Source organism: Pan paniscus, chromosome 15, assembly GCF_029289425.2.
Source record: "Pan paniscus chromosome 15, NHGRI_mPanPan1-v2.0_pri, whole genome shotgun sequence".
Classification (NCBI taxonomy): domain Eukaryota; kingdom Metazoa; phylum Chordata; class Mammalia; order Primates; family Hominidae; genus Pan; species Pan paniscus.
In genome coordinates, this window is record NC_073264.2 from 64,378,797 (window position 1) to 64,402,866 (window position 24,070).

The window sequence follows — 24,070 nt, forward strand, 5'->3', positions numbered from 1 at the left end:
TCAAAATCAGCGGGTTGTTCAGTCTGTCCAAATTCATACATCTTAAATTCTTTGGAGTGAACATTTTACCCTGCTATTTCTCAGTGTGAGTTTCCTGGGAATTGTTATTTGTAGCGATGCATTCGTCTAGGCCTTTTTTTTTTTTTCACAATTGTTTGGATATACATCGTCTTGCTCAACTTGAAAGTTCTTCACAAGAATATAAATAAATGGAATTCTCTTTGGGGATTTCTGTGAAAATTTGTAAGGACCACTGTGTAAATGTGTGTGGAACATCAAAGGCTGGTGTTGGCCAGGCTAGGGTGTGGAACCTGGAAAATCTAGCACCAGACTCAAAGCTTCTAAGAGCATCCAGCGTCCCCTCATTGGCAGATGCCTGTTTTGGTAAGCTACCGCCAGGAACTGGGAGTGGTAGCAACCTCTCACGCCAATAGCAAGACATACGACTAAGAAAGGAGGCCCCCCCCATGTGCTCAAATGAAAAAAATCATTTGCCCCTCTGATCTAAGATACAAGAGCCTCAGGATAACTCATACCCCAAACAGAAAGCATTCCAGCAACAAGGGTACACCACTTTGGAGGCCAAAGTTGCCTGCTCCAATTCACTCACATAATCACCGGGGTGTCCCCATTCATCAGGAACTCATAGACTGAAAGAGAGAGGAGTTTATACCCTCTTCCCTCATAGTCAAATTTTACTAATATAATCCGGTTTGAAAAGTTCAATATGGCAATGATTATGTCATGACTCGGAAACCTCTCTCTGGTCCCTCTGGCTTCCGAAAAAGGCTCTCTGTCCCCTGCTGCCCAGTCAGTTGTCCCCTCTTCTGCAGCAATCCAACAAGTATTGCCTCCTGTGTGTTAACTGCCCCAAGAAAAACCTCCACAGGCTTCTGTTTAATTTTAAATCCAATAAAACTCTTTAAAAGCTCTTGTGGAATTTAATTATTTTTCCCACTGTTCTGTCCTTTTAAGAAAAAATTTAAATAATACTGGTATAAGAGTTGAAGCTGTAAGACATTGTAAAAATATCTTTAAACTCCACATCAAAGCAAACAGAATGGCCCAAACCTCTGACACAAAAGCGATGAAGACTGATAAAATATAACAAATAGATTATAAGATATTTTTTCAACTAACTCTCACTTGAATGCTTTATATTCAGAGGTAGACAAGGCTCCAAAGGAACCATAAAGCATGGGGAAAAGGAATTAGAACATATCTTAAGGTTCCTTCTAGGCCTAAAATTCTATGATGAGGACTTTTCACATATAATCTCAAGAAATCCTGATAGAACTGGAGTAATTAGGCAAAAGGATTTGAGGCTAGACCCATGGGAGACCTTTCAGCTGTAAAAGCTTACTAAATAATGGGAATGTGTTACACTACAGGATAACTTGTAATTCATTTTCTAGAACAGTGATTCTCAAACTGGAGTATGTGTCAGAATCACCTGTAGGGCTTGTCAAAACTCAGCTACTGTGCCCCACTCCAAGAATTTCTGCTTCTACAGGTCTAGGGTGGGACCCAAGAATTTGCATTTCTTTTATTTTATTTTTTTTTATTTTTTTGAGACAGGGTTTCACTCGCATCACCCAGGCTGGAGCGCAGTGGCACAATCTCGGATCACTGCAACCTCCGCTTCCCGAGTTCAAGCAATTCTTCTGCCTCATCCTCCCAGGTAACTGGGATTACAGGCACCTGCCACCACACCCAGCTAATTTTTGTGTTTTTTTTCTAGAGACGGAGGTTTCACCATGTTGCCCAGGCTAGTCTCAAACTCCCAACCTCAGGTGATCCACCCACCTCAGCCTCCCAAAGTGCTGGGATTACAGATGTGAGCCCAAGAGTTTGCATTTCTAACAGGTTTTCTGGCAATGCTGCTGCTGGTCCCTACACCATACTTTGAGAGCCACTCAAAGTGTGGTCCACCAACCAGTGGCATCAACATCACCAGGAAGCATGTTAGAACTGCAGAATCTCAAGGCCTATCCCCAGCCTACTGAATTTGCAAATCCATTTTAAGAGATCTCCAAATCATTAGAATGCACACTAAATTTTGAGAAGCACTACTCTAAACGTTTCTGGTGGCCGAGGCATTGTTCTGAAAGTTAGGAGGATGCAATGGAAAATAACCATTACTGAAATGTATCCCCGTAGTTCTACAATTCAGCTATTAAGACTTTGTAACAAATTTAATTTGGAAACAGTGTCCCAAAATTTCCATTCCTAGTCCTAGGTAGAATAATCTGCCTCTTCTCAGTTGTATTCTAGTAAATGTGCTGGATAGCTAAAGAACATGTATAATTCAAAAATACTCATTTGGTCAATTACAATGGAAGAGAGATGATTTCAAAACCAATTGATTAATCCCTGAACCACAAAAAGAAAATGTCTCTGAATCCAGCTATAGAGTCCATCTTGCTTGAATAATTAGATTTTTGTGCATGAATAAACCAAGAAGCAATCCTCCACATCTTTGTCTTGAACTAACTGAAGCAAATGTGTTCTGAGAGGTAAAGTGATAGGAACTCATTGTCTCAACCCTCAATGTCAGCGCTAAACAAAATCATTTGACCTGCTTTCCCTTGACTTTGAGGCACCTAGTCTGCCTCAGACCTGGCTACAGCCCCATGAGCCATGGCCTGAGATACTCCTGCCCCTCCACAATTCAGGCAAGCATGTGCTAAAGATAGTTTATAACAGGCTGGGCGCGGTGGCTCATGCCTGTAATCCCAGCACTTTGGGAGGCCAAGGCAGACGGATCACAAGGTCAGGAGTTCAAGACCAGCCTGGCCAACACGGTGAAACCCCGTCTCTACTAAAAATACAAAATTAGCCGAGCATGGTGGCGGGCACCTGTAATCCCATCTACTTGGGAGGCTGAGGCAGGAGAATCCCTTGAACCCGGGAGGCGGAGGTAGCAGTAAGCTGAGATCGCACCACTGCACTCCAGCCTAGGCAACAAGAGCAAAACTCCATCTCAAAAAAGAAAGAGAGTTTATAATGAAGTCACTTGCATACACTGTCAACATGTGGTGGCTGCTGTTAAACATTAGCTCCCTTCCCCAAACCCTGAAACAAACTAACATTTGGACTTGGAGTGGAGCCCTTTGAAGATAGATTCTTCACAACTCTGTTTAATTCTCTGTTAGGTAGAATTCCAAACATTAGATTAGGCAATGAATTGAGGAATTTTTCTCAGGGTGAGTGCATGTTACTTCTCAGATCACACTAGGGAGGAAATAAGGCCAACCAGCCCTGTAAGCCAAATCTGTTTAGGTTGTGCCAACTCATCCTGTACGAGACATATCCCTAGTAGTGTGTTACTGAATGTTAAAGGGATATCTAGAGCTCAGATCTTTGGCTCAGCTATGAAAGAGTCCCAGAGCTGACTTTCCCATGATGTCCTTGCAGGCCAGTTTGTTTACAATGCTTCAGGAGAGACCAAGTGGACAGCAGGGTGTTGGTTGGGTTGGGGATGCCACAGCCAACCCTGGGCATTCACCAGCTGAGGAACTTCAGACTGGGAGAGGGCTCTTTCCCAGGTTATGGCTTGCAGCCAGATGTCCTCCTACCTCACTGCAGGTCATTACAGTGGAACCAGCCATAGTACTAAGACAAGGTCTTGCCTCCTTCTCTTGATGTGGCCTCACCTAGAAAGATGATGTGGGCAAAGCCCTACTCAGACTGTGGCCTCTTGGGCAAGACTCTAGGATGGGCATATCTCAGACACGACACCTGTGAAAATGGCAGTTAGCAGCACTGCCAGGGAGGAATGACCATCTCCTGGTGTCAGGAGCCAGGTGCAGCCTGGCCAGGCACCTGGTTCTGTGGAAGGGTGAACCACTGCATGTGGGCAAGCACAGAATGGTGTCTGTCACTGAGAAACCACAGCCCACAGCAGCTCAGCTGTCACCAGTGACTGTGGGAGTAGAGAAGCAAGGAAGGCCATCAGCCGAGCCCCTCACTCGCCCAGGGCTGCATGTTGCACATCTCCCCCAGGCCCTGATTTCTGAAGTCCCGCTTTCCCCCAAGGGCTGAGGAAGCATGCAACCAAGCAAGGAAGCAAGCACAGCTAGGGTTTATGAATGGCAACCCAGGCTCCACTTGGAAGGACACACATAAGCCTTCCCCTTTGTTATTGGCTGATCCAATGGGGCCATCTGGAGCACAGCATCTGGCAGCAACCCTCTATGGAAAGTTTGCCTAAAACCTCAGAACAAATGTTTTCCCTCAATGAGCAACTCCAAATTTCTTGCTCACGTGTATCTTCATGTGGGATTTTCAGGAGTAGGCAATTTGGGAGATTAGGGAGAAGTTTGCCCACATGACAGCTGCTTAGTAAAAGCAACCTTAGGACACAATCTTACTTCTCCCCAAATTATGAAAAAGAGAGCTGTAGGAACACTGAGAGTTGCAGTTGGAGTTTGCAAACATTTGGGTCTTATTACTACTCAGTTCAGAAAAAGTTAATTTCTCAATCAGCCCTGGCATCCAATAAGGGTAGGGAAATGCTTCCAGGACCAGCAGCTGTTGTTGATATGGGCTGGAGGACGGACTCTTTTACTGGATCATTAAAGTACTTACTATGTTCAAGACAATGTTCTAAGTGGCCTGCAAATATTAACGTATTTTATTCTCATAACAACTCATAAGGCCAGCACTATTAGCCTCATTTTATGGATAAGGAAAGGGAGGCACGGAGAACTTACCCAGGATCACACCATAGTCACAAACCCAGAGAATTTCTACCCACCACCCATGCTCTTAAGCACCATGCTATGCACGCACACTATACATGGTGCCCACGTTTTTCAAATTAAGCCTGATTTATGGGTGAATATGAAAATGAGACTTGTACCAAAAAATCTGAGATAAATGTCACTAAACCCAAGACTTGGAAGCAGAATTCTATTTCCAAATTAATGCGGGTATGGCGGGGTGGGAGGAGTTCAGCGCAACTCTCTTTGCTGCTCAAAGAGTGGCCCCTGGACCCAGTAGCACTAGCATCACCTGGACACTTGCTAGAAATGCACATTCTTGGGCTCCATTCCAGTCCTGCTACTGAATAAGAATTTGCACTTTAGCCTGGGCAACATAGCGAGACCCTATCTCTACAACATTTTTTTAATTACCCAGGCGTGGTGTGCATACCTGTAGTCCCAGCTACTTGGGAGGCTGGAGAAAGGATCACTTGAGCCCAGGAGTTCAAGACTCCAGTGAATATGATCAGTGCACTACAGTGTGAGCAGAAAGCGAGACCCAATCTCAAAACAAACAAACAAACAAAAACAAAATTACATTTTTAACAAGGTCCACAGGTGATGCAAATATATGTAGTGTCTGAGAAGTGCTATCTAGAAAATAATTTCACTTACCTGCGTCATGATGCAGCCTATAATATTTAGGGCCCAGGTGTTTGGCGCATCTGATGCTAACACTTTCTCTGAATTTTTCGTGTTTAATAATCATCCACAGTCACCCCAGAGCACCAGATCTGCCTTCAAACTGAACATGTTCTTGCCTTCAGGGTGAAGTTGGGCTAAAGGCACTCAAAGGCCTACTTTGCCCCAAATCCTTCCCTGCACTCCCCAATCCTAGCCTCTTTGTCTACTTTACCTCCAAAGCCCCATTGGAGCCTCTCTTTTAGATTAAAACGCTGTCTCTTCAAGAAGCAAATAAGCACCTGTTTTCCATTCTGAATTTCAGCACTAGAAAGGGCCTCAAATACCAACTAAACCACTTATCCACTTCTCGTAGCCGCTTGACATCATCTCCACCTGTTACCATCCAACCCAGGGCCAAAGCATGCTCCCTTGTGAAAAAACATTAAGTTACCAGCTGGCACAAATTCAACTCCCCCCAACCCCCAGTCCCAAGGGGACACTTTCTTTTATTAATCCTGACCCCCTTGCCATATTTTATAGCTGTAGCCCAGGGTTAGCTCCCAATAGCCCAGGTGTGAGCCTTCTTTAAAAGTATTTTTGCTCTGTTGTCCTGGTTAAATTACTCCATCTGTCTAGACCTTTGTTTCTTAAACCATAAAACTGGCTCAGGGGAGAGGGAAGAACAGTCACCTGTGGTTCTGAAACTTGAGCTGCATCAGAATCACCTGGAGGGCTTGTTACAGCACTGATGGTGCAGCCTCTCCCCCAGTGCCTCAGCTTCGGTGGGGGGAGCGGGGGCTGCGTGGCACCTGGGAATGTGTATTTCTAACAAGCTCCCAGGTGATGCCAATGCTGCTGGACTGAAGAGCGTAGTTTGGAAACCACTGCATTAGCTAATCTTTAAGGCCTTTTCTAGTGTTGGAATTGTATTTTCCCAATTCAGTCAGAAAAATATTCTACATCATTCCATTTTGAGATTAGCCAGCAAAGAGTAAGAGAAACTTAACCTGTCTTACTTCCACATAAATCGAATTATTTCATGTATTTTCATTTTCTTTCCCCAATTGAATTGCCAATTCTTATTCACCTTATATAGTTCATACAGCATCCTCAACAGTGCTACGCATTCAGTAGGCACGAAATCTTTTTAAATGGAATGATACAGCAGGACTAAGGTTTCCACAGAAGAGAGATCCAGAATACAGAGCACGGTGAGCCCAGTGACTGACACTATCAAAAACGACTCAGCTGGAGGGCCAGGAGGGTAAATGATCAGAAACAGACTTCTCTCACCTGCCCCACCTACAGTCAACCCAGCAACCCATGGTCTTCCAACTTTTCCATAATGTAAATAGAAATCCTTTGATAGCCACGGGGTTAAAAAATCAGACAAACATACTCCTTTCCGACTATTAACAACAGTTATTTGTTCCTACCTAATCTAGTTGTGACATTTCTCCTGATGATGTTTTGCTTTGGTTTTTGGCTTTGAAGTTTTAAATATACAGCGTTGCTGCCATCCAGTGGTAATCTGAAGCAGATGCAGGCCATCAAATAGATGATATATCCTGTGGTCAAACATTTTGATTGCTGGGTAACATATGAGTCAAGATTCCTAGATAAGTGAGTTAAGAAAATGCTTAATCTGTCACTTTAAATTCTGAGCTGCAGAAAACAGTGTGGTCACAATTGAGAGCCAGAGCTGGATTTAGGCTAAATACCCCATCCTGGTATTTATGAACTCTAACATTGGCCCATCATGGAACTTCTCTAAACCTTAACTTTCTCGTCTATGAAATGTGAATGTTGATGGTACCATCCTTCCAGTTCCATCAGGAGGATGCAATGAGAACATACATAAGAGTTTGAAACAATGGCTGACCTTTAGCAATAAGCCCTTGGGTGCATCCTCCATTAATGTTGGAGATGATAGTGAAGTACGGCCGTGTTCTCAACTCCAGGCCCACCACAAACCAATTAAGTCAGAACTCCCAGATACGCAGGCCCACTCTCCAGAGATTCTAATTTAGCTGGTTCCAGAGTAGAAAAGCGGGTGGGGCAAGGAGTTGATTAGCAGAGCTTCAGGATGTTTTAAAAGCTCCCCAGGTGATTCTAATAAAAGTCACTGCAATAAATGGCCCACAGAAATGCCACGTGTTCATTTGCAGGTCACTGTAGAGGTCATTTCTTCCAGTCTGTCAATAGAATTTATTGAATATTTACTGCGGAAAGAGTACATGTGGGGATGAGAAAAAAATCAACATGGTCCCTACTCCATTTATGACAATCCAGATGGGAGCATGCAGTGGCAGAGGGCAGGTGGTGTGGTGAACAGCTGTAGATTATAGCCTGGGAAGGAGACTTCTTGGCTCACGGGCCTTACAGCTGCTCTTTAAGGGAACACTCCAGAGAGAAAAGAGAGAAGTGGGGAGACCATGGAAGAGGAGGTTTGTTTTTCAAAGCTAGTTGTGTAAAGAGGAGAGGGTAGTGCCAAGAATTTAGCTATCCCTTTCTCCACTGCCTCGCCAGCTACACAAACACACACACACACACACACACACAGACATAGGCACAACTTGGCTGAGATGCAACCCAGTAGACCTGGCCCAACTTCCCAGTATGACCAGTGATTATTCAGCTGTGCACCCAACTCCCAATTATTGACTAGAAATGTGGTAAATTAGCCACAATAGTGGGGGTTTTTTTGTTTTGGGTTTATTTTTTAGGATTTTACTTTTCAGCATCATTGCCATCTTGCTTTGCATTTTGCATTAGGTACCTAAAACCTGTGCCTAAGTTTTAATAGTAGTAGCAGTAGTGGCCACATATACTGAGTCCCGTGTTCTGCATACTCTGAGTAGCTAAACAATAGATCAATGCATGCCCACCAACAGGAGTGGACCATACTTAACATTCTAAGGTACTTCCTTTCAGTCTCATGTGTATGTAGTGTGCACATGTGTGTACTTCCTTTTCTGGTCTTTTTAAAAAAATTTTTTATTATACTTTAAGTTCTGGGATACGTGTGCAGAACGTGCAGGTTTGTTACATAGGTATACACGTGCCATGGTGGTTTGCTGCACCCATCAACCCGTTATCTAATAAATATATTATTAGAGTCAATAGAAAGGTTGATATTAAAAATATATCCATGATATATTATGTTTTAAAAAACACAAGTGGCACAACAATATGAACAATTTAATCAATTTGTTTTTAAACTAAACATGTGTATGTGGTATACATACATAAATATAAAATGGGCCAGGTGTGGTGACTCACGCCTATCATCCTAGCACTTTGTGGGGGCTGAGGCAGGAGGATTGCTTGAGCCCAGGAGTTCAAGACCAGCCTGGGCAACACAGTGAGACCCCCATCTCTACAAAAAAAATTAAAATTGGCTGGGTGTGGTGGCATGTGCCTGTAGTCCAAGCTACTTGGGAGGCTGAAGTGGGAGTATTGCTTGAGCCCGGCAGTCTGAAGCTGCAGTGAGCCATGATCACGCCATTGCACTCCAGCCTGGGCAATAAATTGAGACTCCATCTCAAATAATAAAATAAAGTAAAATAAAGTGTTTGGAAGGACAATGTTTAAGCAGTAGCTCCCTCTGGGGAGAGGAAATACTATTAGACATCATATCAGGGATGAAAACAAGCTTTCACTTCAACTCTGTGTACTTCTTCAATGTTTGCATTTTTGCAATGAGCACATACATGTTTTGTAAGTTTCTGAAATGTTTCATGAAGAGTAGTCATGCCCCTAATAAATGAGTTAATTATTTATTAACCCATCTCTATGAATACATGTATATCATAGGTGTGAACATATAAGTTTAGTTGCACATATAGTATACACACATATATAGTGCACACACATCATATATAGTGTGTATACACATACAAATTATGTATGGTGTGTATGGACACATGTCATGTTGCGATATGTGATGTATATATAAATATGGTATGTGTATGCACGCTTACACACAAAGTTACTGTCTGTTTATGTGTTACTAAATTCTATAAAAACATATAAAACTTTCTATTGAAATATCAGGTTTCACGGTGGAACCTCCTAAAACATTTTACATACAGTAAAAGGCCCTTGCCAACATTTTCCCAAAGTCGAAATAATGCGCAGTTTTACTTTGTATTTATCAACTCCCGCTAAAATAGCAAATACATAAATATCTTATGTAACCAGAAACTCTTCCATGAGCATATTCTGCTCTGAAAAATCTTTAGAAAGAAAATAATTAAGCTGGCATTTTATTTGGCCTTTAAGTAATACTTGAAACAAATCCAAAATTCTTAGCTCTAAACCCTCACTCAACATATTTCTTCAAATATTGTGGTGTCAAATTTGGCAATAACTCTTGTTTTGCATGTTAGTTCATTTATTCTAAATTAAATTTGGATATAATTTTTTTTAATCGTGTGAGGAGAGGATTCCTGTTGCCTTGGCAAATAGCTCACTAATTTAAATATAGTATATTCAATATAACACAATTCCAACATGATGGAAGAATTGCAATAATCTTTACTGAATGTTACACTTTAAATGGGTGAACTTTTGGTTTTTTGTTTTATTTTGTTTGTTTTTCGAGACAGAGTCTTGCTGTGTTGCCCAGGCTGGAGTACAGTGGCATGATCACGGCTCACTGCAGCTTCAAACTCCCAGGCTCAAGCCATCCTCCCACTTCAGCCTCCTGAGTAGCTGGGACTACAGGCGTGTGCCACCATGCCCAGCTAATTTTAGTATTTTTTTGTAGAGATAGGGTCTCGCTATATTGCCCAGGCTGATCTCAAGCTCAAGGAATCAGGTGATCCTCCCGCCTTGGCTTCCAAAGTGCTGGGATTACAGGCATGAGCCACTGTGCCTGGTCAGGTGAACTTTTGAATACATAGAAACAGAGAGTAGAACTATTGTTACCAGAGGCAAGTAAGGAAAGGAAACGGGGAGGTTTTGATCAAGGGTACAAAGCTGCAGTTAGCTAGGGTGAATAAGTCTACAGCTGTAATATACAGCATGATAACTATAGTTAATAATACTATATTGCATACTGGAAATATGCTAAGAGAGTAGGTCTCTGGTCCTCTCGCCGTAAAATATATTTTTAAAGGTAAGCTGTAAGGAGATTAATATGTTAATTTGTTTCACTGTAGCATATATATGTATATCAAACACCATGTTGTACACCTTAAATGTATACAATTTAAAAATAAAAAATAAATGGGTGAACTTTATGGTATATAAGAACTTTATGGTATATATAGGTAGGTATATAAGTTATATCTCAATAAAACTGCTAAAAATATTTTAAGTTCATCTTAAGAAGGGGCAATACATAATCTCTGTACGTAACAAAAAGGTATTTTTCTGACTGATGGCTCCTTTAGTTCTAGTAGAGAAAGAACTACCAGATTCCAGGGTTGAGGAAGAAACGGGATCCCAGTGCGCCGTAGTGGACTCTTACCTGCAATCTGACCTTGGAACCACATGGGACACACCTTACACAGGCTGCACAAACCCTTGTCTGCTCTTCCCACAGGAGGACTACAACCAGCTGAGGCCGCTCTCCTACCCCAACACGGATGTGTTTTTGATCTGCTTCTCTGTCGTAAACCCTGCCTCTTACCACAATGTCCAGGAGGAATGGGTCCCCGAGCTCAAGGACTGCATGCCTCACGTGCCTTATGTCCTCATAGGGACCCAGGTTAAAATGTGGGCGATGGCAGGGTGGAGCGGGCTGCAAAAATGGGAAGACCCTTTAGGTACCTCGTGAACATCCTATTCTGCCAAACGCTATGGAAGAGTGTCTCAGACATGTCAATCCTATGAGCAGAAGTTCTTAAGGTGTGCATGATGATTTAGCCCATAGTGGAAAAGATAATAGAGCTATTTAATATGGAGCAGAAAGTTTTGATATGGCCTTCAAAAATTAATCTCTATGATTTTTTTTAAATAACAAAGTAATTTTTAAAATAGACACCCTTTGCCAGGCTTGAATCAGAGCAATGAGGTGAGGGTGTCAATTGAACATATTATCTAGTATTTTTTATATCTGAAACCCACAGTTGTTTTAAAATCACAAAATAGGTAGGAGTGTCAAGGTGACCACAGCAATCAGAATAGGCATTCTGTGACAGGAACTCTTTAATTACACTTCTGGAGAAGGAAGATAAAAATTCACCATTGTCTATTCCTTTTAAACCTCTTGGTCTTCCAGATCTTAGAGAAGAAGTTAAAACACATATACCAGCTAAACAAACCTACGACTGTGAAAGCCTTTACAGTGTTCTGAAAGCTAATCAATTTCCATAGTTTGAGTTTCCAGTAGTAAGCCAATCACATCAAATGTATTAAGGATTGTTACTGTTTATAGTTTTAAATGGATTTTGTTCTTTGGCATTTTAAAATCCAAATGACTATCCCAAAGACATAGGAATATACGAATATTGAAGGGCTTCATTGTTATCTGTTTCATACGCTATTTCTTTCTATTATTCATTTATGTTCTTTTTGAACAAGAGAATTTTTTAACACAAAGGAGAGAAAAGAAAAATATTTCCTAAAGAAGATATGGACAGGTACACAGTAGATGTATTTACTTAGAGAAAGTAGAGGAATACACATCTCCATAAATCAGAGTAATCATAGTTAACGCTTCTGCTCTGAAAGATAATTGTTTGTTTAAATGAAGTCTTTTGCCTTGAATTCCAGATAATAATGTTTGCCCATATTGATGGAGCCTGAATCCCAGCTGCCAAATATGTGACAGAACATTCAATCACCTTGCTGTGATTCAAGCTGATTTTATTAGAGATAGGCACTAAATTGAACAATTATCACACACACACACACATGCACACACACACACACACAAATTAGTAGAGCTGAGTAATGTGCTTATAAAAGGGACCCTAATATATTGGTCTTTCTTTAAGCCACAAGCCCTTGCTTTCCCACATTCACACCCATTCATGAACACATGGATTCGCATACACAGTGAGGCTTTAAAGCAACCAAAATATGTAATTAAATTATCAAATCTAATCCAGATATATAAATGCTATCTTCAAAGTTCTACCTTTGAAAAGATGAATGCTTATCTTGAGCAAACCCTTTGAAAATTTCTCTTAGGGACTTGCCTTCCAGAGCTTGCAGAACATTTGTTAGAATATCCTCACAGGTAGCAAATCTTCATACCTCCTTTGAGGATGAAGATTTTATTTGGAAAAGCGAAAAAAAAAGATGGGTTCAAAGCCAGGAAATAAACTAGTAAATAATGAGTAATATAATTTGGGATCAAATAAGGCCTCACTGAAAGGTAATGAGACTGATTGGTTATCTTGCATGCCCTGTAAGTAGAATCTAGAAATAAATAGAAAATTTTGAAAAAACATCTGAGATAGCAACAGAATCATCCGAGTAGTCTTCAGCTTGCAGGGTAACTGTTTGAAGGGGAAAACGTGAGGAAAGTCTGTTGTGTACATTTACAAAGAAATGGCTTTACTTTTTTAGACATAACATGGGCATGTGAATCTGCTTCCTTCAAGAAAATTTAGCAACTTCAAAGATGTTTACAGGGAAAAAGACTCTATGATGTCACAGTTTAAAATATCTGGCAAGGCCTGAGAAAACAAATAAGTTTTCACGTGTGTTTTCTTGCCAGATTGATCTCCGTGATGACCCAAAAACCTTGGCCCGTTTGCTGTATATGAAAGAGAAACCTCTCACTTACGAGCATGGTGTGAAGCTCGCAAAAGCGGTACAGTCGGATTTGAATTTCATTTTAAATGTATGCTGAGAGAAGAGTGTGTTGTATGCTTTGGAAATGGGTGTGCAACATTGGGTTTTGCTTTAAAGTGCAATGTGTTTAGAATCTTCTCTAAGCTTTCTATTCTCCCCCTCTGTTCTAGTCGGGCTGGAAGGAGCCATTTGGTTAGCCTTCTTGTCAGCCAGCATTGTCTGTTTTTCATTCAGAAAGCAATTTGGTGAATTTAAACAGCTGAAGCACTTATCATTTGATTTAGCAACCTCTAGAACATCTACTTGCCATATTTAGTATGAATATAGGGAGTCGTTAGATATATATTTGTAAATCTCACTGCTTATTATGGATGTAGCTCATTTAAATAACCCCATAAGAGGCATTTTGTGATTTTCTTGGGAGAGACTTGGGTTAGCATCTGGGAGGGTTATATTTGTCCAGTATTTCTCACCATATAATGAATAGCCACTTAGAGAGCCTGGATTGTGTCACAAACAGCATCTGGAAGGATAACAGATACCAAAAAGTGACTAGTTGGGGATCTAAGTGGCTGTTTGGCAGATAATAGCTCAGAGCTGGAACTGTTTTCATGGACCTTTCTTCCTTCTTGAGAGCTTAACATGAAGAGTTAAGAAAATGCTTTAGAAAGTTTTTGCCAGACACCAAGTCTTTGCCTCCCCCATTACCCCGAGATGTGAGCAAAGCAGCCACTGAAAAAGATTCGAGAGGGTGGACGTGCTTTATGCAAGAGGAGGCCGATAAATCACACCTCCAGAGCTTAAATCGGACTCCTCATCAAGTCATAAATCTATTGACCCAGGTCAGAGGTTTGGAAATGTTCAATCTTACTTTCTAAGTGACTAACCTAGTAAAACGCATACCGCAGGCAGAGTTAGAAGTCACTCTCTTCAAGCCAGTCAAGAATATTAACTACAAATTCTTCACTTACAAAATTGTATGCATTTATCTTATTAAATCTTGCTTGCAGGCACTAAAACTAAGCATGATACACTCAACTAGAAATGAATTAAATACAATCATGTTTTTACAGGTATCCTGCATGAGAACCTCTCACAACACCTGATCGAGATACTGAACTCTTCCTACTTCTATGCACAGTAATGTCAATACTAACTAGCGCCAGACGTCCATGGAGTCCTTAGGATCCTAAGTACTTAATAATATCTCTCACTTCAGCCTCATAATAACCCTCTTAAGCAGATAGCGTTGGTCTCAGCTTACAGATGAGGAAACAGTCTTAGAAGACAAGCACATAGCTAATAACAAAGTCAAAAACTTCCAATCCAGCTCTGTGGACATCACCACCCGTGTACCTGACCGTCACATAAATGACCTCCAACTGTGTATCTTTCCTTGGGTGAAATGGGTTTATGCCTGTAGGTGCTTCTACCTTCTCCTCAAACATTCAGCCTCAAATGCTCTCATTAAGATACCTAAATATGTAGCTCCATAAATAATTGTAGGTTGTTCCTTTCTACACATTTTTCACAGCCAGGATGTCCCCATTGGCCGCCACCAGCTTCTTGCAGGAACTCACGTTCTGTGTTCCTTCATGCCGTCAGCTTCCTAGCCTCACTTCTCATTGGGGAAGTTGTTTTTTTTCTGTCTGAAAAGAAGTCGTTTCAAAGCCTCCCATCTCATTTCATACTTATTTTTGGAACAATGGCTGAGTTCACCATTTATATTGCCTTTTGCTAGTTTCTCCTAGCAACTGCTCTCAGATACAGACGGAATCATGTTTAGCTTACAAAATCCAATTTAGAAGAAAACCTAGCAAGATTTTAACTTGTTTTATCACAATTCGTGTAATTATAGAGATGCTTTAAGTTTCTCTACTCTCTGACTTTTCTGTCAAGTAGTTTATAATCTCAGCTAGCATTTATGGAGTGTTTATAATGTGCTAGGCTTGGTGCCAGGCGCCTTACAGCCTTTGTCTTAATTAATCCTCACAGCAACCCCCTGAGGTGTGTATATTATTATCTCCACTTTCCTACAAGAAACTGAGGCTCAGAGAGGTTAAGATCGCCCAGCTAGCAAGTGGCAGAGTGAGGATAGAAAACTGTGCTTTAACCACCCGCTCTTCTGCCTCCCTCCTATAATCTGAAAAGAAACCTTTAGGTTTGGGGCTTCTTTTTTATATACTGGAGTCCCTTATTTTCATGTGCAAAGTTCCCCCACAACTTAAAGGCTTTGCAAGTTCAGATTTTTCATATCTGATTCTTTCTGTTCAATACTTTTCCATTTCCAAAGCATTTTCCACCTAACATCTCTTTTTGGTCTCAAAGGGTGTTTTATTTTCAAAGGACATTTTTATATCATACATATTTACAATTCTTTATACTCCAAAGTCAACCACATTTACATATTTTGCACTAATTTATTATAAATATTCATTATTCTTTGACTTCTTTTATGCTCCCTCTTTTTATTACTGTAGTTTTTAATCCTCAGCCTACTTTTCCCATTCTTTTACACATTTGTAACTGTCCCTATTGCTGCTAGAATTATTAAACAACAATTGATTAAGCACCTAATATGTGCCAGGTGCTATGCTGGATGCTACACTGTTTAGTTCTAAGATTGTAATTCTTTGTGCGTTCTCTTTCCCAGTTCCATCTAATACAGTCCAAACATGATCTTCTAAGTTCAGACTTTCTAAGGTATTTTTTGATACAGGAATTTGCCATTTTTTCTTTTTTAATCTCTGGGTTCTCTTTGCCCTCTCCGGCCATCTTCTTCACACTGTGCCTTTTGTTGTTGTCACTCTTTAACTTGGCACCTGCTAAGTTTCCTGCTGGGTTTTTAACATGCACAGGTGGGATTTAAAGCAGCAAAATTGCTGCAAACATCCTGTCATCAATGTTCAGTCACGTTAATCAACTGGAGTCTTTAATGCCCTCTTCCTGACTGGAAGAGTCACTGCCACCTGCCTTGTGCTGGCCATTTTCCCTTTCTCCCTTGGTCATTGAAAGTCACTTCACCGCTGGTGTCTGGGTTACAAAGGCCAGAAGAGGAGGGAGACAGGCAAACAAAAGCATGCCACCTGGATAAACACAGTAACACACATCTGGGCAATGTACCAGGTAGCACAGAAGAGAGAGAGACTAATACATTCACGGAAGGAGCTTTCAGAGATTTCTTTAACCAGTTAACATCTTATCCAGGTTTGAAGGATGAGGAAAAGTTTTTCAGGTGGGCAAAGGGGTCTGGGGAGGGCACAAAATTCTAGACAGGGAGACCATGACATGCAAAGGCATCCTTTAAAGCATAGGGAGCAGATTGGCAACTGACGGGCCAAAGTTCACCCACAAATGTTTTCATCACTCCAAACACGTATTTTTAATGCAATTTAGTGGCCAACATTTAACAATTTGGAAACATATTTCTAGCTTCTTAAAGAAATTCAGAAGGTCGAGCAACTCTAGCCCAGCATTTCCTCATCAACAGAAACTGTTAAACAGTCTCTTAGATTAAGCATGTATTCTTCAGTCTGCCACAATCCCCACCACTCCATATTATCCTATACTCAAGTAACACACTTTACATTAGCCACCCTTGAATTGGCATCTCTGCATTATAGTCTTCAAAGATCAGCAGCAAATCTGTCTGGCCTAGAAATGTTTTTCCTCTTTCACCAATTTGATCATAATGTTGACTTGTTGAGATGGCGGCTTTTCTCTTACAACCTGTTTGGTTCTTTTTCTTTTTCTTGGCTCTCTATTTGCCTTCTCTGTGTGCCTTTGCTAATTCTCAAATGAGGAATACAGAACTACTCTGCTACTAGCCATTTCTTTAGATACGAGCTTACTCTGTTTATTCCACTAACATCTTCTCTTCTTTTCTCTCCATTTACAGGACATGCCTTCCTTCTTCTTCCCTTCTCTCATCACCTTTACTATATCCGTAACAGCTTTGCCCATTTATTCATTAATTTTGCTCTTTCAGCCACAATTTCATTACATTTGCTAGAGACAGCCCAAAAGAGTAGTTAAGACTTTGGCTCAGGAGGCAGACAAATTCGAATCTCTGCCATTTTCTTAGTTGTGTGGCCATAAGGGAGGTTACTTAGCCTCTCTGGGTATCAGTTTCCTGAGCTGTGAAATGAGGATGGTGACAGACTTTTCCCTGTAAAGTTCTTGTGACAATGAAATTAGCTCATGTACCACAAGGTCCAGCTCAGCAAACTATAGTTGCTGTTGAATCCATGAGCCCTCTCAGACATGTCTACAGCTGGGAAGATCTCTTTGCCTTTATCCCTTCCAGTTACTTTCTATCTTATTCTATAACTTGTCCTGCCCCAACTAGAACAACACGGAAGAAGTACTAGGTTTTCTTTTACTTGATTAGTCATTATGTTTTTTTTTTTATTTCTTATCACTCTTGTATCTTCTGTACATCGCTGATAAATGTCCCTGCTTTTGAGATAAGTTTTAGCTATTATAAAACAATCAGAAAAGTGTTTTTTCAGTTTACACCCTCAATCTCTACTTTTTTCTTGAAAATAAGTCATTTGGGTAGAACACATTCCAGATTGCTTGCATGTGTATCTAAACAAGGAGGCTTGAATCCTGAACCCTCCCAGATGGCTTCTAAATACTTGCCTGTGTAGGTCATTTTGCTCCAAGGAGCAGATGAAGTTGCTGCTGTAATAAGGGCCACATTTCCTTGAGACAATTTTTCATTTCACATCTTTGAGGACACAGATCATTTTTTTAGCAATCTGGCTGTGCTTTTTCCTTGAACCGGGATGAATTCTTCTCCAACCCTCATAGCACTTGACACATGGTAACAATACCTACCTCATAACTGGGTTCTGTTTCTCACACGTGTTTCCCAAATGACACCAATAATCTGATGACTACTTTTTCTATCAGTACAACATAATGTCATATTAACTCAGTTACACAATAATGCCTTTATCTGCTATTTCATTATCTTCAGAAATGTCTGAATTGGAAGAGACAAGCTTGGGCTCCTCCCGCTCCATCGAAAGGCAAAGCCTGACATGCTGTCAGCTGCACACTGGGGGCAGGAGGATGGGGAGTGCCCTGCCCCTCCTGCAGGACTCCAGGTGTGAGCGAGCTCAGCCCAGCTGTCCTGGAATTCCAGGCAGAATCAATCCTAGGCTTGGGATCCTTAGTGGAGAGGTATTCCAGATAGAAAGGTGCTACAGCAGTTTCTAGGTATTTTTCCAGACAAGTGCCACCACGTTACAGTCAAGTCATTCAGAATCATTCAGTTGGCAACGCCGTTGCCATTAGATTAATGTGCTTTTCACATGTGTTTGAATCAAGCATTGAACACAGTCCCAAAATGCAACAGAAGGCATTTCATCATGTTATTAGGAAAATTTTCTCTGTGCTTTATTCCTCTCTTGTATCTAACTGTTTTTAATTATTTAAAAAAGTTATTTTCTAATCTGAAAACCAAACCATGGTCAAAATGAAAGCCATAAAATAGATTTTCAACATCCAACATCTTTTTCTTTTGGTATTTTCCTTTGGCTCATACAGTAACCATTCTTGTCAGGAAAAAAATTAAAAATGCATAATCTCTGTCAGAGAGTTTAGGAAATAGTGTCTGGGCCCAACCAAAACCACTTTATTTGATGGTTAGTTTTCATATTTGTGGCCTTTGAAATAAGTGGACAATCTCATTTCATTAACTGTCAACTTGACCAGCTTCTTGCAGAGCTGAGTGATAGGGGTCACAGTTACTGTCACAGAGCAAGGAAATGAACATGTATCAAGAGACCCAGATTCTGGGTCTATTTCTTTGACTTTCTAGGTGAGTGCCCATAAGCAATTCATTTTACCTCTCTGGGGTTATTCCCGCTCTGTTCTAAGCTAAACCACAAGTTCATTTAGTCCACACATTGCAAACTGGCTGGCTGCTGCCAAATATATCCCACATCAGTGTCTTGCTTGGCCCATGGTAAATACTTCATAAACTGGTAAATATTAAATAAAAAATCCAAATTTCCAACTCCTCTTGAAAAATACAAAAATGGGCAACAGTAAACCAACATTAGCACTTGGAAGCTGATAAGACTGCACACCCTAGAGGGGGCATGTGCTTTACGGCCCACCATAGTCCCCTCCACTCCCTATTGTCTTGCGCCAGCCCCACTTTATCATTTACATAAGCTATTGGGCATAATAGGCCTATGATTTTGCTACCTTGTTTTAGCCATTTGTCTGCTGTAGTTTCCAGGAACTCACCATTTAGCCAACCTCTTCTGAATCTGCTTTAATTTTTCAAAGTGATTCTTAAAATGCGAATCAAAAACTAAAGTCATTTCTCCAGATGTCCTTAATAGTAAAAGGCCAACATCACATCATTGACTCTTCCTGAGCTTATGAACAAATAAAACCGCAGGTCTCCTTCACAAGAAGCTGACTGCTAAATACAGTCTGCCCTGGTCTGTGATTTTTAAACGAGAATCTATAGTTCTGGCCTGAATTTCTATATTTCTCATGAGAGGTTTGTGATTATCAAACACACCATAGTATGAAATCATCAGAATATTTAAAATGAAGCCCTATGCAAGTATGAAATACCTTATCATTTAAATATATAGACTGTACACTGACAAGGAGGATGTCTCTGGCATTAAATGTCTTTTATGATTATCGTTACGTTTTATTGTTATTGTTACATGTTTTAGTGGGGTTTTTTTTTAACTTTTTAAAAAATATGCCTTTTAAAGTATGTTAAGGCTGGATGCAGTGGCTCACGCCTGTAATCCCAGCATTTTTGGAGGCTGAGGCAGGCGGATCACATGAGGTCAGGAGTTCGAGACCACACTGGCCAGCATGGGAAAACCCCGTCTCTACTAAAAATACAAAAACTAACCCGGCTTGGTGGCACGCGCCTGTAATCCCAGCTACTTGAGACGCTGAGGCAGGAGAATCACTTGAACCCAGGAGGCAGAGGTTGCAGAGAGTCAAGATGGTGCCACTGCACTCCAGCCTGGGCAACAAGAGCGAAATCCATCTCAAAAATAAATAAATAAAGTATGTTAAAACTAAATAATAATGCCAATTGGATATTACCTTGTTGAGGGATACCTTAAAAGAGGTACATTTTAATCAAGAATGACCTATAAAACCATATCACTCACTCTCTTTCTATCTGCTTTATCAACCAAGCTGACACTTCGCCTTTTATCATACCAAAGAAGATACATTTCACTTGTACATGATTTACACATTCTGCCTACAAATGAGAGGATATGAAAAACAAGATCATGCGCCCCTGTTCTTCACAAAACATATTTAAATTATATCATTGGTTTTGAATTGTCTCCTAATTTTTTAGATCTTTGCATTTTTTATGTTCTTAGGAATAAATGGCTATGGGTCAATTTTAGGATTTACTGCTTTCCAGAAGTGATCCACAACCATTTATTGCTAATAAAGGAAAGTAAAAAATACAAAAATACAAAAAAAAATAGGATAACAGATACAAATTGAAATGGAAAAAAAAAAAAAAAGACAAACATAATCCAAACCACCCCACAGGCTGTTTGTAGGACAGGCAGAAGTAAGTGCTTGTCTGGGCAGTGAGTTGATACCACTGTGCTTTTCTCTCTTTTTTATCTCTCATGCCTTTCTCTCTTTTGTGTTTAAGATCGGAGCACAGTGCTACTTGGAATGTTCAGCTCTGACTCAGAAAGGTCTCAAAGCGGTTTTTGATGAAGCAATCCTCACCATTTTCCACCCCAAGAAAAAGAAGAAACGCTGTTCTGAGGGTCACAGCTGCTGTTCAATTATCTGAGGTTGTCTGGGACCTGCCTCCACCCCATCCAGGGATGAGAATGGCAGCCAATCTCTGTGGCCAAGCTCCAGCCAAAAAGGAGGGCACGACCAGAAAGGAACTCCCTTTGCACGGAGGCTTGCCCCATCACCCTCTGAGCCCTCCCAACACAGCACACTAGTCAGCCCACTGCCACGACCTCCCTGCCAGCCAGAAGCATCCGTACTGCACGCTCTCTGAGAATGCTGGGCCTGGATTGCAGACAGTGCCGCTGCTGATCGCATCAAAAACAAAGTCAAAGGCCATCTCACATTTTACAAATCCCCAGCTCATGAACGTGAAGCTGATAGGAAATCACCCCAGGGAACCTGAAAAAGAAACTTGGTTCCTCTATTGGTGGCCTTACTTGATGTCTTTTACAAAACTTGGGACTACAATACTAACCTTTTTTTCTGAATCTGCTGTTCTACCCATGTGTCTCACATTCATTTGTATTATTTCAAGAAATGTACTAATTTCCAGTTCACTCAGGCCTTAAAAATCCATACCAAATTAGCCTAAAGACAAGGCATTTTATATTCGTTTCTATTTTCAGCATGTTTCTACCAAAGCTATTAGAACCAACACGTACCTCTGAATGCCTGATTATAAGAAGACACAAGAAGACTTTAAAAGTTTTGGAAATTTACAGAGCCATGATTTTTGAACCTGATTGAAAGAAAACCATCCGAATTGTTGCAGGTCCACATTTTTGCCAAAGATGCACTCTATAGATGCTTAGCAGTGGCCTGATTTTTTTCCATGTATTGCCACGACAAACTAAAAATGAACTGTGTTTAAGAATGTAGTATTTCTGTTTTTCATCCAAGTTGATTGGGGGAAGAATGTGGCAGGATCCATCTTTTACAGTATTGTGTATTCAGTAAAGTGGACATTCCTGCTCCTCCCTTCCCCCATTGCATGCCCTCTTCCTCCCTTGATTTCACTTTCTCTCATGCCCGGATCCTTTTATTCTCCCCAGTTATAACCCAGTTATAAAAGAAAGATCTGAGCATAAAGATACGTGTTTAAAAATAACTAAAAGTAAAGGAAAGTGCCTTAATTTTTCTATTTGCTTCAACTGAAAGTGCTTCTCAGCTCGCCCCATGTAAGTTCTCATTCCATGTAAATGACATTTTCCAGTTACAACTGGTACTGAGATATTGCCTCTCTCTTTCCTTACTCATCCTCCCAAATGTCTTTGTGGGAGCCATATCAGTGGATACCAAGCTCTGTATCCATTTGTCCCCTGCCCTCCACAATGTGTGACATAGAACAGGGACTTTGGCCCTGGGAAAGCAAAAGCTCCCAGTAAGGAATCCTGTGCCCAATGATGTAAAACAATTCCAAACATCCAGGAATTTTTGTATCATAGAGCGAATTACTTCCTATCTTTTCATTAGAGGCTATGAGGGCTTCTAATTAGTCTTAGTTGCTTATAAGTGCCCTGGAATCACCCAGGTAGGCACTTAATTTTTTTTTCAGTTGCATAAGCAAAGTGCTTCTTAGTAGTGTGAAATTACAACAACTTTAGTTTAAGATTTTCCAGATTCAAGCTCCCACTGTTGGAAAAAGCCAGCCTTTCTAATCTCTTCTGCTACTGGAATAAGCACTTAAGAATTGCGTGATAGCCAGGCACCGTGGCTCATGCCTCTAATCCCAACACTTAGGGAGGCTGAGGCGGGTGGGCCGCTTGAGCTCAGGAGTTCAAGACCAGCCTGGGTAATATAGTGAGATCCTGTGTCTCTATAAAAAAATTAAAAATTAGTCAGTTGTAGTGACACATACCTGTAGTCCCAGCTACTCAGGAGGCTGAGGCGGAAGGATCACTTGAGCCCAGAAGGTAAGGCGGCAGTGAGCTGTGACTGTGCCACTACACTCCAGCCTGAGTGACAGAGAAAGAACCTGTCAAAAAAATAAAATAAAATAAAATAAAATAAAATAAAAAAACAACCTACATTTCAAGTACTATTTCCCTTCTCTCCCATCTAATTGCTAAAGATTTTCTTTCATACGCACACACTCCAGTGACTGGAAAAACGGGAGTTTTAAGTCAAAGCTTGACATTTAGAGAAAACAAGGACTTTCTGCCTTTATAAATGGAAATCAACTGTGTATGAACTATAACTCTGCAGAGGTTATGAATTCATCCTTTACAAACAATAATGAACTTTTAGTCCTGTAATAAATGAAATGTTATTAGGCAACTTTGTTGCATGATTGCATAGTTATATCTTGCTAACGGGCCACTCATTTCTCATTGATGTGGATGAAAAAATGAGAGCAGTGTGTTTCCAGGTGTGTGCACTCAACAGGCAAATAGCTCCCGAGGTCACCACTTCCCTAATGGGCCACAGGAAGTAAGTTGATCATGATGGGGAGATCATGTCACCCAGAACCAGCAACTGGATAGAGACTGTTGTTAGTGTCTGGGTAGAGCACAGGCTCCCAAGGGTCTTAAGAGCTAATTACTGAATAAAACAATCTAGAACAAAGCAACCTAAATAAGTTGATGTCATTCTGCCAAATTAATCAGTTATTCCTTGTTTCACGGCAAGATCCAGTTTGTTTCACTAAAAAGTGTTTTCTGCTATAAGATTAAACTGTCTTCTGAAACCAAAGATAGGAAGAGACATAGAGGCCCGGCGCAGTGGCTCACGCCTGTAATCCCAGCGCTTTGGGAAGCCAAGGCTGGCAGATCACGAGGTCAGGAGATCAAGACCATCCTGGCTAACACAGTGAAACCCCATCTCTACTAAAAATACAGAAAAAATAGCTGGGCATGGTGGCGGGCACCTGTACTCCCAGCTACTCCAGAGGCTGAGGCAGGAGAATGGCGTGAACCCAGGAGGCGGAGCTTTCAGTGAGCCGAGACCGCACCACTGCACTCCCGCCTGGGCGAAAGAGCGAGACTCTATCACCAAAAAAAAGAAGAGACATAGAAATTTGAAGAAGGATCCTTTAATGGTCTACACCATCTTCCAAAGTCAAGAAGTGGCAGCTGATATCCATTTGAAAGTAGAATCCTAGCTTTTCAGAGCTAGACAAGGCCTCAGAAGCTATAGCTGAATTCCTTATTGTACCAATG

The 24,070-nt window shown here is 40.9% G+C and overlaps 1 protein-coding gene across 2 annotated transcripts in view; it reads left to right on the forward strand.

The window, feature by feature from the left end:
- The window catches only part of RHOJ (ras homolog family member J), an 89,060-nt gene extending 65,871 nt beyond the window's left edge, over window positions 1-23,189 (forward strand). Inside the window, exons 3-5 of one of the 2 annotated variants that reach the window (XM_034937668.3) lie at window positions 10,942-11,106; window positions 13,066-13,191; window positions 20,818-23,189. In XM_034937668.3, the coding sequence (XP_034793559.1) occupies window positions 10,942-11,106; window positions 13,066-13,191; window positions 20,818-20,964 (438 nt within the window). In that variant the 3' untranslated portion in view covers window positions 20,965-23,189. The remainder of the gene's footprint in view (window positions 1-10,941; window positions 11,107-13,065; window positions 13,192-20,817) is intronic. The other variant, XM_003831624.6, reaches the window with a different exon arrangement.
- Window positions 23,190-24,070: the final 881 nt, after the last annotated feature.